General features: G+C 42.9%; 1 protein-coding gene across 8 annotated transcripts in view; it reads right to left on the bottom strand.

Moving 5' to 3' along the window:
- Positions 1-13,089, bottom strand: part of LOC140413718 (KH domain-containing RNA-binding protein QKI-like) — a 123,063-nt gene extending 109,974 nt beyond the window's left edge. For 5 of the 8 annotated variants that reach the window (XM_072500923.1, XM_072500929.1, XM_072500927.1 and 2 more), the window contains exon 1: positions 12,679-13,089. In XM_072500923.1, coding sequence (XP_072357024.1) covers positions 12,679-12,820 — 142 coding nt within the window. In that variant the 5' untranslated portion in view covers positions 12,821-13,089. The remainder of the gene's footprint in view (positions 1-12,678) is intronic. The other 3 variants (XM_072500924.1, XM_072500925.1, XM_072500931.1) reach the window with 1 other exon arrangement.
- Positions 13,090-16,169: the final 3,080 nt, after the last annotated feature.

The following is a 16,169-nucleotide window of genomic DNA, read 5'->3' as shown; positions in this document are numbered from 1 at the left end:
ACTCAAAACGTTAGCTCCCTTCTCGCTCCAGATGCTGTCAGACTTGCTAAGATTGTCCAGTTTTTGTTTCAGATTCCAGTATTCACAGTTATTTGCTTTTATCTTTCAGGAATGATGGAGTGGTATATTGGTATGTCGCTGATCTTCTCAAACAATAAGCTAATTTCAACCATGCTATTTTGGGTAGCTTCCAAGTAGAGGCTCAGTACTCCCCCAATTCCTGAAGTGCATAAAACAAACCGTATAGACTAATATACTGTCTTGTCCAGTAATGCGTTCCCACCTTTCGTTGGGAAGCAAAAGGAGACAACAGCAGTAAATCCGAGTCGGCAACATCACATGAAAATGCACCGAGTAACAGATCCGCCAGGGAACAAGGTGGAGGTGCAAGTCATAAATAGTCATGGGCTGCATTCAGACACTTACTGGAGCATGGAACAGAAGTTGAAACTTTGTCTATGATTCAGAAAAATTGGTTTAACAATAAACTATTGAAAAGGGGGTCCTTGTACTAAACCTAGTTTCCACATTCACTTGACATATTTCTCAAAGTCACTCCAAATAATACGTTGCGTGCAATGCTCCGATCTATATTGCAGACCCAATGATTTTCTCAGTTGTCCTGCTGTTTGGTTGACAATAAAAATGATGATCGCATATAGTTTTAAATTCACAGGAGTATATTTAAGCAATACAATAAGGAACATGTTCAGAAAACCAGCTCCTCTGAACTGTACGAATAGTCAGGCACTTATTAGTGCGCAGGGAAATGTTTATATGCCGAGATGCTGAAGCTTGTTATTTATTGCTTATTTGGCCAAAAACTTGTGCAGAATTTGATAGCAAAATTAATCAGCTATTTTTGTAGCTCGTTTTGGAATAAGCAGTAGAAAATGACAGAACTTATATTGCTGCTCAACATCAATCAGTTAAAAGTCCATATCTGTGTGCTACAAGCTCCTACGTTAACGGTCACAAAAGAGCTCGCTGTATCCACGGTTCAATAAGCAAATTCACAGCATTGTCTGGTACCCATTCATACAATCCACAAGACACTGACATCCACTGCCAGTTTCTGTTCATCTATCAGAGGGCAAGGTATCATTTTAGTGTCTCCCAGGCATCCATTTTTGAGGCAGTGGGAATTGGGGATAAAAAGACAATACTCAAACACCATCTATCACTTGTATTGAAAAAACAAGAGCTGCGTGTATGCCAGGAATTAACTTCTCTATCTACATGGCTCCTTTTATTTGCCACTCACCTGAAAAAATGACAGATTTGTAGGTGCTTTGGTTAAATAAAATGCAATTCTGGTCTGTTTTTCAGCTACAATATGATATCATTTGTGTCGGTATAGCGCTCAGTGAAGAAAACATTTCAGTTTTCAGAAAAGACAAAGAAAGTCAAAAAGCCAATTGGGAAGGGGAAGCACTGACAGAGAAAAGGGGGTCAAAGGTGACCTTTAAAGCCTTTTGAAATGAGAAGACTCCAGATGAGGGCATAACAGCTGAAAAACAGGCTAGGTTTAGCTCACTGGGCTAAATAGCTGGCTTTTAAAGCAAACCAAGGCAGGCCAGCAGCACGGTTCAATTCCCGTACCAGCCTCCTCGAACAGGCGCCAGAATGTGGCGACTAGGGGATTTTCACAGCAACTTCATTTGAAGCCTACTTGTGACAATAAGTGATTTTCATTTCATTTCAAATTAATTGGGAACTGCCAAAAAGAAGCAGAGAGTGGAAATAGCAACACTTATTTAAAAAACATCTGAGATAGTAATAATAGTATTTATTATTGCCACAAATAGACATTAACACAGCAATGAAGTTACAGTGACAGTGAAAATCCCCTAGTCGCCACACTAGTGCCTGTTCGGGTTCACAGAGGGAGTCCAGTGAGATGTGAAAGAGGTTGACTGCGGTGGGATTTGAACAGAGGACTCTGACGGTCAAATATGGGCAAAGAAACTGCCGGCAATGGGTGAGGACCTTCAATATTTATCACGATAAGAGGACCACTAGCATCACTACTTTAAAAAAAAAAATTTAGAGTACCCAATTCATTTTTTTCCAATTAAGCGGTAATTTAGAGTGGCCAATCCACCTACGCTGCAAATTTTCTGTGTTGTGGGGGCGAAGCCCACGCAAACACGGGGAAAATGTGCAAACTCCACACGGGCGGTGACCCAGAGCCGGGATCGAACCTGGGACCTCGGTGGCGTAAGGCTGCAGTGCTAACCCACTGCGCCACCTTGCTGCCCCAGTAGCATCACTACTGACTGAGCTGGCCAAGTCCTAAAGGGCGTAGCTGCTAGACTGGGTCGGTGGTACGGAAATCAAAAGAAACCTATTTGACCTCGTCATTACCAATCTAAATGTTGCACATGCATCGGTTTAGGACAGTATTGGAAGGAGTGATCACCAACTGGAGTTGTACTTAGCACAAAGGAAGACTGTTGTGGTGGCCAGAGTTAAATATTCTCAGTTCAAGGATATCACTGCTGAGTTCCTCAAGAAAGTGTCTGAGGTCCAACCGTCATCATAATGTCAGAAGTGGGGATGTTCGCCGATGATTGCATGACGTTCAGCACCAATTGCAACTACTCATGATACCAAAGCAGTCCATGTCCAAATGCAGCAAGTCCTGGCCAACATTCACACTTGGGCTGATGAGTGACAAGCATCTATTGTGCCACACAAGTGACAAGCAATAGCCATCTCCAACAACAGAGAATCCAATCCATCTCCTATTGACATTCAATGGCATTACCATCACTGAATCCCCCACCATCACGTGGGTTACCACGGACAAGAAATTAACTAGACCAGCCATATAACTACTGTGGCTACAAGAGCAAGTCAAAGGCTGCAATCTGTGGGGAGTAACACACCTTCTGACTCCCCAAAACCTATCCGCCATCTACAAGGCACAGAATTCCTACAGTGCTGGAGGCTATTCTGCCAATTAAGTCTGCACCGATCCGGGCAGCATGGTGGCAAGCATTGCTGGCTCACGGCGCAGAGATCCCAGGTTCGGTCCCGGCTCTGGGTCACTGTCTGTGTGGAGTTTGCACATTCCCCCCGTGTTTGCGTGGGTTTCACCCCCACAACACAAAGATGTGCAGGGTAGGTGGATTAGCCACTCTAAATCGCCCCTTAATTGGAAAAAATGAATTGGGTATTCTAAATTTTTTATAAACCACAAAAAAATGTCTGCACCAATACTCCGAAAAAGAACCCTACCAACTCCACATACCTGCCCGCTCCCCATAACTCTACCTAACCTTTGGACACTCAAACCAACCTACACATCTTTGGACTGTGGGAGAAAACCAGAGGTTCCGGAGGAAAACCATGCAGGCACGGGAAGAATGCGCAAACACCACACAGGCAGTGACCCAGGGCCAGGATCAAATCTGGGTCCTCAGCACCATGAGGCAGCAGTGCTAACTACTGCGCCACCCCTCCCAAACAATAACTTCTTACACTCCCTCCACCACCGCACAGTGTCAGCAGTGTATCACCTACACAATGCACTGCAACAACTCACCAAGACTCCTTCAATAGCACCTTCCAAACTCTCAACCTCTTCCATTCTGAAGGACAGCGGATGCATGAGAACACAACCACCTACAAATCCCCTCCAAGCCCCATAACAGTCTGTCTTGGAACTCTATCGCCATTCATTCACCATCACGGATTCAAAACATTGGAACTCCCCAACAGCACTGTGGGTGTACCTACGCCACGTGGCCTGCAGTGGTTCAAGGAAGCGGTTCAGCAACACCTTCCCAAGGGCAATTAAGAATGGGCAATAAATGCGAGCGGAGCCAGTGACACCCATGTCCTGTGACAGATTAAAAAACAAAAACGCATGTAAGCGGGAACTTAAGTCAATATTTTTGAAGTCGGAAGACTGATCAGGTTCTCAGAGGGACACGGTTCAGGGCCAAGATGACACAGGCCTTTCAGCTGAAGACTCAGGTGGCAGCCAAAGGAATCTGTTTAAATGTTGTAGCAGTAAGCTCATACCAGTTTTATCAACATATGACATGAGATTTACAACCCACCCAGAACTCAAATGTCAAATAAAAGCAGTGAAATCGCGTGGGTGTGAAAACATACCAGCCTACATGAGGATGCTGTCTCAAAGTCTTGGAAATCACCAAGGTATAACATGTAAAACAAAGAACAAGAATGGAGAAGGGGTGCACCAGAATATGAGAAACTACTGGCAATGTGGTGCCTTCATAGGCACTTGAAGTGGACTGCAGATAAAGGAATTAAGAGCAGAACATTTTTTTTCATTCGTTCATGGGATGTGGGCATCACTGGTTGTGCCAGCATTTATTGCCCATCCCTAATTTCCTTTGAGGGGGCAGTTAAGAATTAACCACATTGCGGTGGGTCTGGAGTCACATGTAGGCCAGACCAGGTAAGGACAGCAGATTGCCTTCCCTAAAACGAAATTAGTGAACCAGATGGTTTTTTTTTTTAAATATGACAAGCGGCAATGGTTTTATGGTCATCACTCGACTTTTAATTCCCAATTTTTTATTTAATTCTAATTTCACCATCTGCAGTGGCGGGATTTGAACCTGGGTCCCCAGAGCATTACTCTTGGTCTCTGGTTTACTAGTCCAGAGACAATACCACTATGCCTGCACTACCTCCTCACAATAGGCCAACAATGTTTCTAATTTTCCAAGTGCAATTAAATGCAGACTTATGCAAGTCGGCATAAAAGGCAAGCTCACAATGAGGATTAATATTATGATTAACTGATGTCAGGTAATGCAATAATGTTGAAAATCCATTAACCAAAATAAGAAGCTACCTACTGCAAAGCAACAGAATTAAACACTGGTTGCAAAGGACGGTGTCGATATCAGCAGATATTCAGAGCTTCCATCTGGACTATGCTAATTTACCAATTATTTGGCAGGAGATTTAAGAAGCAACCTTTATGATAATGTTAATTCTAATAGTCCATTTAATATGATTGCTTGGAATGTCAAAACAGAACTTTAAAAAAAGCCATTTACTCTCTCATCTCACCCTTCATCATTTTGAAATTGCAGTCATTTCCCCCCATTTCCTAGTTACTCCTGCTGAATACAGGACAATGGAAGGCACTATTCTTAAAGTAAATCATTTGGTACCAAGTGCACTGCTGCTTTAAAATGTGTGTTAGAGTGGGGGAGGAGAGAGACGGTGGCGGTGAAAATCAGTGAAACCATTGCTGCAACCAAAATAATGGAAGGAAAAAGGTGAAGGACAGCAACACGTTAGCAAAACAAAGTATTTTAGATTGCATGACTTGAGTTAGAATTAAATCAGGCAGAGTAGCATGACTGAAGTAAAAATAAAAATCATCTTCAAACTTTTGAAAACTTCTTTCACAGGATGTGGGCGTCACTGGCGTTAAATCTTTGTTGCCGATCACTAATTTCCCTCGACTCTTGTGCCTTGTAGATGTTTGATAGGCTTTGGAAAGTAAGGTACTGAGATACACACCATGGAATTTCCACTCTGACCTGATCTTGTAGCTACTGTATTTATATGGCTAGTCCAGCTCAGTTTCTATCAATAAAAATACCCCCCAGAATGTTTTTTTTTTTTTTAATTTAATTTTTCCAATTATGGGAAAGTTAGCTTGGCCAATCTACCTACCTTACACATCTTTGGGTTGTGAGGGTGACACCCACGCAGGCTCCACACGGACAGTGAACCGGGGCTGAGATCATACACGGATACTCGGCACCAGTGCTAACAACTGTGCTACCCCAAGATTCTCTCTTGTTGGAGATGCTCAATGTCTGGCATTTGTGTGGTGTCAATGTTACTTGCCACTTAGCAGTCCAAGCTTGAATATTCTCCAGGTCTTGGTGCACATTGACATGGACTGCTTAAGGATGAGTCACCGTGAATGGTGAACAATGCCACTTTTAACATGATGATAGAGGGCCGGTGAAGCTGCTGAACACAGATGGACCTACAGCACTAGTCATTGCCCTGAGGAATGTCTGCAGCATTATCCTGAGACAGAGATGATTGATATCCAATAATGACAACTATCTTCCTTTACGCTATATGGGACTCTAACCAGGAGTTTCACACAGATTCCCATTCACTTCAATTGTGAGGGGATTCTTGATGCCACACTTTGTCATGATGCCAGAGTCAGTCACTCTCACTTCACTAAGTTTGAACCAAAGCTGTAAGGAGGTCAGGAGCAGAGTGGCCCTGGCAGAAACCAAAGAGGGCATTAGCGAGGTTATTGCTGTGTACAAACTGCACAATAGCACTGCCCATTACTTACCACGGTGGCGCACTGCTGCCTCACGGCACCAAGGTCCCAGGTTCGATCCCAGCTCTGGGTCACAACCCAAAGATATGCAGGGTAGATGGATTGGCCACGCTAAATTGCCCCTTAATTGGAAAAATGAATTGGGTATTTTAAAGAACGGTTGAGAATAGACTGGGAGCGCAGTAATTGGCCAGGTGGGATTTTTCCTCCTTTTGTGAACAAGACATGCCTGGGCAAATTTCCACATTGTCAGGTAGATGCCAGTGTTGCAGCTGTTCTGGAACAGCTTGGTTAAGGATGGCTAGTGCTGGAATGCAAGACTTCAGTATTACTGCAGGAATGTTGTCAGGAACCATAACCTTGTAGCACCCAGTGCCGTCAACTGTTCTTCTAAAATTTAGAATGGTTTCATTGCGTTTTAAAAGTCACCGCTTGTTGCCTTTTAAATAAAGTTCTGTGTTACAGCATCAGCACAATTGTAATCCCAAACATCGTGAGAGGAAAGATCATTCAGTAAATTTTGATACTAATCATTTTTTTCTCTTGGCAGAAAACAGGAGTCACTCAACATAAATATTCTAGCTACTACTGGTATGGAATTAAAATGTCAAACGTTAAAAAAAATACAGCATTGTGGTGGTAGTGACGTTGGATTAGTAATCCAGGCCCATGTACTCAAGCTCCAACCATGGGAAGTTGTGAAGTTGAATGGATACAATGCTGGATTGTCATGCCACCCTACTCCCTATCTGATTTAACATCCCTCTCCAAATGTGCAAAAGCAATGGCTCAAAATCACACAACGAGAAAGGACTTCAAATTGATTTTAAAGCGCTTTTGCAGTTAACAAAGTTCGGACTTCACATCTAATGCTATATTTTTACAGAAGTGATAAACACATTGACTTTAAGATATAATTACTGGCAGCACTTTTATTTAAAACTTCATCCAAATTCAACAAACATGTACTCCTTGAAAAATGTATAAGCCAAGAATCTGAGCTTGAAGTTACAGCACTTTTTCACTTTCACATTAATTAGAATGTCAATGAGAAATGAAGCAAGCAAGTGATAATCAGAACTTTTGCAGCTGAACAATTACATGTGATGTACCAAAAAAAAAATTCAACACCCCATCGAAAAAAATCATGTACTTGCAGGTTTATTTAAACCAGATGGTCAATGAACAATTCCACTGTCTGAAAAGCATGCTGAAATTTATCACTGCAGTAGAGCATTCCAGCTATTACTGTGTTCAATGCCAAGCTATCTTCCCTTGAAGATTTCATATCTCTTAATTTCATTGTGATCTTTGCCCCATTACCAACATTGATAAGAATAGAATAATTGGCCAGAATACACAGGCAGCTGGTCAACTTATGCAGGATTCTGACATCCATTATCTCAAGGGCAATTAGATATGGGCAACAAATGATGGCCTTGCCAGCAACATTCACATCCCATGGAAGAATAAAAACACTACCGAAAATCTTCAGTAATTTAGAAAGCATCATATTATGTGATGAACTCTTAATATGAACCCAATTGTCAGAAGCCAGATTTTGGATGCTTGCATGCAGTCAGTCATGGGATAAAATGGCCTGTGCTGCCCAAGTTGCATCGAAAAAGCGACAGTTATTATTCTACTGTAACGTGCAACAGCTGAACCACTTTCAAAAAACATGAATCACTTCTATCTATGCTGTCCAACACCATGAAAATTCAAATGACTGCATAAGATTCCAGACACAGGCAGTCAGGTGAGCATATGACAGGCAGAGACAATACTAGGGAAGCTACAGCAGAAGGGAGCTGGTCACTCAGTCTGAATCCCAGACTACTCCATGAATGAAGTAATGGCGACTTCCAGATAGATTAAAGTGAAAACCTGGAATTAACAGCTGTATGCCACATGAGGGTGTGTGTGTGTATGTGTGTGTGTGGGTGGTGGTTGGGGGGGGGGGGGATTAGGAGAAACGATGGTAAAACTATTCTGGATTGACAAGATGGGTTGAATCACCTTCCTCAGCTATAGTGCCATGTTAACACAACAAAATGTCAAATGTGTGATGCATTATCCAGCTTTTGAAACAAAGCAGAACTGCGGAGCTATCAGGTCAAGGGCTTGTCCTTCAACCAACAAAAAATTACAAGTTTCAGGCCAAACACTGCCACTCCACCTCACCTTTGACAACCAGAAAGGCTACCAGAGAGCTGATCAAGTGTTAGTCAAAACAAAAAAAATGATACCCGTGTCATGAATAATCTCATTTTTCCATCTGGCATTTTGCAACCTTCTGGTTTGACAAGACGTTAGCAAGTCCTATTTTGTGGAAACAAATGTAAGTCAATCAGTATCTGGCAGTGGGAGGAAGCACGGGTAATATTTGCTGGTTTTCTATGCAACGGTTTTAGTTTGGACCCTCCACACTTATATAAAATAATGAGGAAATACTACCCATTAAAAAAATTTGTGAAAAGGCACAAATTTCAATAGATAATAATTAGAAGCTAGAAGTCACTAAAGATTAATAAAAATCAGGATCATTTTATGTCAATCCTTAAATTGAACCTGTTCAATAATTCTGCAGGTTGCAAGGTGCTAAAGCTGCTCCTGTTACAATGGGAAGGCATGAGAATTGGAGGAGAGAAGGAGCAGTCTTACAACACCAGGTTAGTCCAACAGGTTTATTTCGAATCACTGGCTTTCGGAGTGCAACTGCTTCCTCAGGTGAATGAAGAGGTGGGTTCCAGAAACACAGATATAGACTGTATTGTTTGCCAGATTTGGCAATTTTTGGACTTTTCATTGTCTGCCCAATGATCTAATAGCACTGGTGGACTCCCATTTCCAGCTTTTCAAGAACGGTAAACAAACACAATGTACAGTAGACCCAAGGGCAGCATGGTGGTGCAGTGGTTAGCACTGCTGCCTCTCAGCGCCGAGGTCCCAGGTTCGATCCCGGCCCTGGGTCACTGTCCCAGTGCAGTTTGCAAATTGTCCCCAGTGGCTGCGTGGGTCTCAACCCCACAACCCAAACAGAAGTGCAGGGTAGGTGAATTGGCCATGCTAAATTGCCCCTTAATTGGGGAAAAGAGAATTGGGCACTCTAAATTTGTTTTTAAATGTATAGTCGACCCAGTTAACGTGCTCATGACTTAAATATAATAGCAGCCTCCCTGAACAGGCGCCGGAATGTGGCGACTAGGGGCTTTTCACAGTAACTTCATTTGAAACCTACTTGTGACAATAAGCGGTTGTCATTCATTTTCATTCAGTGAATACAATATGCGAGTGGGGGAAAGAATGATAAGAGAAATGAAAGAAAGAACCACCTTTACTTATGCGGTCTGCTGGTAAGCAGGATGACCAATTATGCCAAAGTTAGTATATATGGTCGGAGAGAAATTTGAACAAAAGATTGAGAATGCATCAGAAATTGCAACATGATCAGACAAGTTCACTCAAAAAAAAAAATGTCACCGAAGTTCATACTCAAAGAAGCTTTGGCAATACACCTTTATTTTGAGAAAAACGATGTCCAGATAACTGCAGAGCTATTAGCATGTCAATAAAGGCATTATATTATCGAAACTATTCCAGAGTGTTTTTTTTATAATTTAGAGTGCCCAATTCATTTTTTCCAATTAAGGGGCAATTTAGCATGGCCAATCCACCTACCCTGCACATCTTTGGGTTGTGGGGGCAAAACCCACGCAGACACGGGGAGAATGTGCAAACTCCACGCAGACAGTGACCCAGAGCCGGGATCGTACCTGGGACCTCAGCGCCATGAGGCAACAGGGCTAACTCACTGCACCATCGTGCTGCCCCGAAACTATTCCAGAGTTAGGTTGGAAGGGATAACTGCAACTTAAGAGAGCCACATGGATTGCATGGAGCAGTGTTTACAACAAATCTTGGTTCTGCTGACATCAATTTGTTAAAAGATTTCCAAAAGTTCCAACGTTCTCAAGACATCTAAATTAACAAAATTCAACTAGAACCTAGAAAAGCTAGTTAAGAAAAATTTCAAGAGCTGCGGTTTTAGGGGGTAGACAGGAGGTGCTGTTGCTTGGAAAACAGATTTTCCCTACATTTAAATGCAATACGTCTCAGATTCATAAGGAAAGCAGTAAAATGAGAGGGTACAGCAAAACAACATGCAGATGAGTAATTATGTAATGGGAAGGAGAGCAGAAATAAGACAAGCTCCATTTAATAGGCAAACGTAAAGCAAATGTGTGCTGTATGGACGAATTAATCAGACAAAATTAACTCACGACAGTTTAAAACACAGAAAAGATCAGGATGCATATCTAGAACATGTAGAAATCTACAAAAGTTCTGTTTAAAGCTTTACAGTGCCCTGGTCAGACTACATACATTTTGCATTGTGACAACCAGAACTGAACATAAAAGACAGATATTGGAATAGCTAGAAGGCCAACAACATTTACACCTGGAAAGAAACACCTCAATATATGCTTGGTCAAATCTGTCAATAACAAGTAAGTAGAGGGAAAAACTCTTGGTTCAAACGAGAATTGGATATTCTCTACTGAGTAGTACTACACTCTGCATGCTTCATCCAATTTCTATGTATTTACATTGTGTATTTTGTCCTATGTTTTTTATGTACAGAACGCCTGGACTGTACGCAGAACAATACTTTTCACTGTACCTCGGTACACGTGACAATAAATCCAAATATAAAGATGGAATCAGGGTACTGGTACCAGAGGCAGAAATATTAAATGGACAAATATGCCTTTTCGAAGCTACGACTTCTTTTGAACAGCTGGAAAAATAAAAGGCAAATACAAAAGGCTCAAAAATAGCAACTAGTGTACAAATGAGTGTTTCCCCAACAGACTGACGTTAAGTCAGTGTAATACCAGTCCTGACTAGGCTCAGTTGCACGTAAATAAGAACTAGATGGGAGGGGGATTTATTTGTTTCTTTTTATTTAAAAAAAAGGGAAGTGATCGACGAAGGTCAGCGAAACCATCAAAACCTGACTAACAGGAAGCTTTGCTGGATTAATAGACCGAATTTAGCTACTGTGATCCTCTCAAGTTACTAAGCAGTAATTCAAAGCACGTGTTAAGAAACACATACAAAAGCAACAATTCAGAAGTTACAGCAAACAAAAAGATCACCATTTAACACCCAGTTGCACTTATTATACACCAGGCAATATTGGAGGATGCAATATATAAGTTTCAACCTATTCAAAATGTTAGCACATCAGTTGATGCAATTGGTCTAAGAGAAAGTAATCTCCCGCTGATTAATTTAATTCATTTTTTTCACTGCAAAGAGAGTGATTTGGGAAATCCATTCAGCATCTCTCTGGAAGCATCCGTCAAAGGCTAATCTGAAACTTGTTTTACATGGTTTAGCGCAGCCTAGTGTTGGAACTGAAGTTACATTTAGAGAGATCACACTTTTCCGATATGTGTTGTGGGCTGGGGGCGGGGGGAGAGACGACAAACTAACGCGTGACTTTTTTTCGTTTGCGAGAATTAATGCAACAAGCTAAAACAAAACTCGATAGTTTCCAACAGCATGAAAACAAAGAGTACCAAAGTTTAGCAAAAACTAACACAAAGAATGGATTTGCTTCCCCCATGCCGAGGAGGAAAAAGACCAGACTTCCTCTGGAAAAATTCCAGGGAACTGCGCACTTTTTTTTGGGGGGGGGGGGGGGGTTAAAAAAAAGTTTCAATCCAACTCCGCAGAGCAGCAATTCATGCAAACCCCAAAAAACCACTCCAACCTGTGGATGGGTGAAGAATATTGACTTTCCAGCTCCACTAACTCAGGGAGAAAAATTGAGATTTTTTTCTCTCCGTAAACCGTAACTTTTAAAGAGTTTCAAAAATCTACCCAAATATGCAGGCATAACATCTCAAACGGAGAGAAGGGAATTATTTAAACTAGCAAACTTACAAAATATATAATCATACACACTACAGGGGAATCCTGTCAGCATTACATTCGATTGTTTTAGTAACATCAAATGTAGACGTTTTAAGTTGTAAAAGAGATGTTTTTATTGGGGGGGGGGGGGGGTGCGTAGAGAAAGTTTGCCTTGCCCTCCCTCTTGGGAGTGAGGGACACGAGTTCAGGTTGAGAAGAGTGGGGGGCGTGAAGACAGTGCGGGAGGCGCCGATAAGAAGCGGTCGGGCTTTTTTTTTTTTAAATCACACACAAAAAGAACTTTAATTCTGGCCAACTTTCTTTTCAGAAAACGATGGGGGGGGGGGATAAAGGTTAAATATTAGGGTGTCCGATGGAGGGGGGGGATGGGTAGTCGATGGCTCGTTTATCTGAAGAATATCTTCACAAACACACACACATACCTTCATCCAGCAGCCGCTCCAAATGCGTGAATATCCCACAAAAGTTGGGCAGACTCGACATTAATTTCTTGTCGTTCATCAGCTGCATTAAATAGTCGGGAGTCGGTCTCGGCTTCTCCTTCGTTTCCATTTCCCCCACCATAGTTCTTACTGTCTTTGTTTCAGGACTAATTATATATATTTTTTATATATATATCTATATGTGTCCACTTCGATGTGATATTTATCTGCGGGATTTTACCAAAAGACTTGGGAGTTTTTGTCTTCTTCTCCTGTAGTTGAAGGCGCCCACACCGATCTTTCCAACACTTCAGCTCCAGTGCGTGTTGTAAAAAATATTTTTTTTTTCCCCCCCTCAGCGCGACGGCAACACATTCGCCGCCCTTAACTAGCCGGATCTATCTAACCTGCTCGCCGAGCTGCCTGACGTATTCTTGATTGACCCGCCGCCTCCTCCAATTGGCCGCCGTCCCGCGCCGGCGCCAGAGGCGGGTCCTGCCCCCCGAGCTTCCAATCAGCGCCCGTTGAGGGGGCGGGACCCCGGTCTCTGGACAAGTTTGGTTGAGGCGGCAAGGCGGATGCTCCGCCCACCCCCCCCCACCCCCCGCATCACCACCCCACCACCGCTGCGCATGCGCGCGTCCTTCCTTGCTTGCTGCCTGACAAGAGCAAAAGACAAATTATTCCCTGTAGATTGTTTTGTTTTCATTCTGCTGGCCCCTCTCTCTCCTCTCATAATCTGAAGCTGTTCACATGCATGTATAACTGACAAACATTTGTTCTTTGCATGTATCTTTCCTGCAGAAACATTTGAGGGACGTGCACTTATGTTTACAGCTGTTGAACACGATAGCATTTATCATTGCAACCAGTCAGAAATTAAGTGACTGTGTTGGATTTTTGACAAAATTGATTGGTGCTTTGTGCAGTGCATGCTCTAACATGTCACTTCTGTTTCTCGCCATCAGTGCATGCCATACATTATGAATCCTAGTGTGAATAACATACTCGCCCGAATCTAATTTCGACCAATGGTATCCGAGTTTACAATTTTACTTTCAAGCACAATTCAAACATACAAAAGTGCGTATTTATTTTTCAGAATTCTGCTCCTGCATATAACCATATTATTTTATTTGGAATGGACCAATGCAATGAACCTGTTGCAGAGAATTTAATTCACAAATGTGTGCTTTATTTTATAGGTTTAGTTGGTTAATTTCAAATTTATATTTTAATGTTTGATAGTTGTCCCAAGTCACAGAGTTGCAAATGGATAGTGGTAGCACTATTAATTGCTAAATTAAGTTATATTTTGGGCTGTGAATGCGTAGAAGGTACTCAATGATAAGCCCATTGAATGCAGAAGATATTCAAAACATGATTATGAATGGTACTAATAACGCCAGTAAATATGGTTAAAGGGTTATTTGCTTTTAAAGTTCTAATATCATTCTGCCAAAGCCCTTCAAAGACAATATACCCAGAATCACAGAACTGTTAAAGCGCAGAAGGCCATTTGGCTCATCATGGGCTGTTAACACAGGGCTAAGTCGCTGGCTTTGAAAGCAGACCAAGGCAGGCCAGCAGCACGGTTCAATTCCCGTACCAGGTGCCGGAATGTGGCGACTAGGGGCTTTTCACAGTAACTTCATTTGAAGCCTACTTGTGACAATAAGCAATTTTCATTTCATTTCATTTCATGTCTGCGCCGGCTCTCCAAATGAGCATTGTGACTAAAAATTCTGATCTTTACAGAGGTTCAATGCCCAAAAATGAATGCAGTATATGGAATCCAAAGAATCTCTGCAGTACAGATGGAGGCCGTTCGGTCCATTGAGTCTGCACCAACCCACCGGGCACACATGACAGTGGCTCGGGTGACCAGGTTTTTTTGGGTAGAGGATAGGTGTGCGAGGTGCGCGGGAAGCCCAGCAAATCATGTCCACATGTTTTGGGCATGCCCAAAGCTTAGAGGGTTTTGGCAGGGTTTTGCTAAGGCAACTTCCATGGTGCTAAAATCACGGGTGGTGCCGAGTCCGGAGGTAGTGATTTTCGGAGTGTCGGAAGATCCGGGAGTTCTGGGGCGAAAGAGGCCGACGTTCTGGCCTTTGCCTCGCTGGTAGCCCGGAGACGGATCTTATTAATGTGGAGGGACTCGAAGCCCCCGAGTGTAGAGACTAGGGTTAGTGACATGGCTGGGCTTCTCAGTCTCGGGAAAATAAAGTTCTCCTTAAGAGGGTCAATGTTCAGGTTCTCCCGGAGGTGGCAGCCATCCGTCGACTTTCTCGGGGAAAATTAAAATTGGATTGGATTTGTTTATTGTCACGTGTACCGAGGTACAGTGAAAAGTAGTTTTCTGCGAGCAGCTCAACAGATCATTAAGTACATGAGAAGAAAAGGGAATAAAAGAAAATACATAATAGGGCAACACAACATATACAATGTAACTACATAAGCACTGGCATCGGATGAAGCATACAGGATGTAGTGTTAATGAAGTCAGTCCATAAGAGGGTCATTTAGGAGTCTGGTGACAGTGGGGAAGAAGCTGTTTTTGAGTCTGTTCGTGCGTGTTCTCAGACTTCTGTATCTCCTGCCTGATAGCAGAAGTTGGAAGAGTGAGTAACCCGGGTGGGACGGGCCTTTGATTATACTGCCCGCTTTCCCCAGGCAGCAGCAAATGTCAGCAGGTGCAGTATTCCAAGGAGGGGGGGGGAGGGGGGGGGGGGGGGGAGGTCGGGGGGTCGGGTGGATTGTTGCTGTTTAGTTGAGGTGTGTGAAGATTGGGCTGGGGGGGGCGGGGGTGGGGGGAATGTTCATTTTGCCATGTGGATGTTATTGTTTTTGTTAATGTTATAAAAATTTTCAAATACCTCAATAAAAATTTTTTTTTTTTTTAAAGAGTCTGCACCAACCCTTTGAATGAGCACCCTACCTAGGCCAAATCCCTCACCCTCTCCCCGTAACTCCATAACCTCACCTAACCTCTAACCTGCACATCTTCAGACACTCGGGCAATTCAGCATAGCCAATCCACCTAACCTGCACATCTTTGGACACTAAGGGTAATTCAGCATGGCCAATCCACCGAACTTGCACATCTTTAGACACTAAGGGGAAATTTAGCCTGGCCAATCCACCTAACCTGCATATCTTTGGACTGTGGTAGGAGACTGGAGCACCCGGAAGAGACCCATGCAGACACGGGGAGAACGTGAAAGCTCCACACCGACACCAAGGGTGGAATTGAACCTGGGTTGGTGCAGTGAGGCAGCAGTGCTAATAACTGTGACACCAAGGGGCTGATTTAGCACAGGGCTAAATAGCTGGCTTTTAAAGCAGACCAAGGCAGGCCAGCAGTGCGGGTTCAATTCCCGTACCAGCCTCCCTGAACAGGTGCCAGAATGTGGTGACTAGGGGCTTTCACAGTAACTTAATTTGAAGCCTACTTGTGACAATAAGCAATTTTCATTTCATTTTCATTTCAT

This window comes from Scyliorhinus torazame, chromosome 1 (genome assembly GCF_047496885.1).
Source record: "Scyliorhinus torazame isolate Kashiwa2021f chromosome 1, sScyTor2.1, whole genome shotgun sequence".
NCBI lineage: Eukaryota > Metazoa > Chordata > Chondrichthyes > Carcharhiniformes > Scyliorhinidae > Scyliorhinus > Scyliorhinus torazame.
The sequence above is the reverse complement of the archived record's forward strand: the minus strand, read 5'-3'. Positions and strand labels throughout refer to the sequence as shown.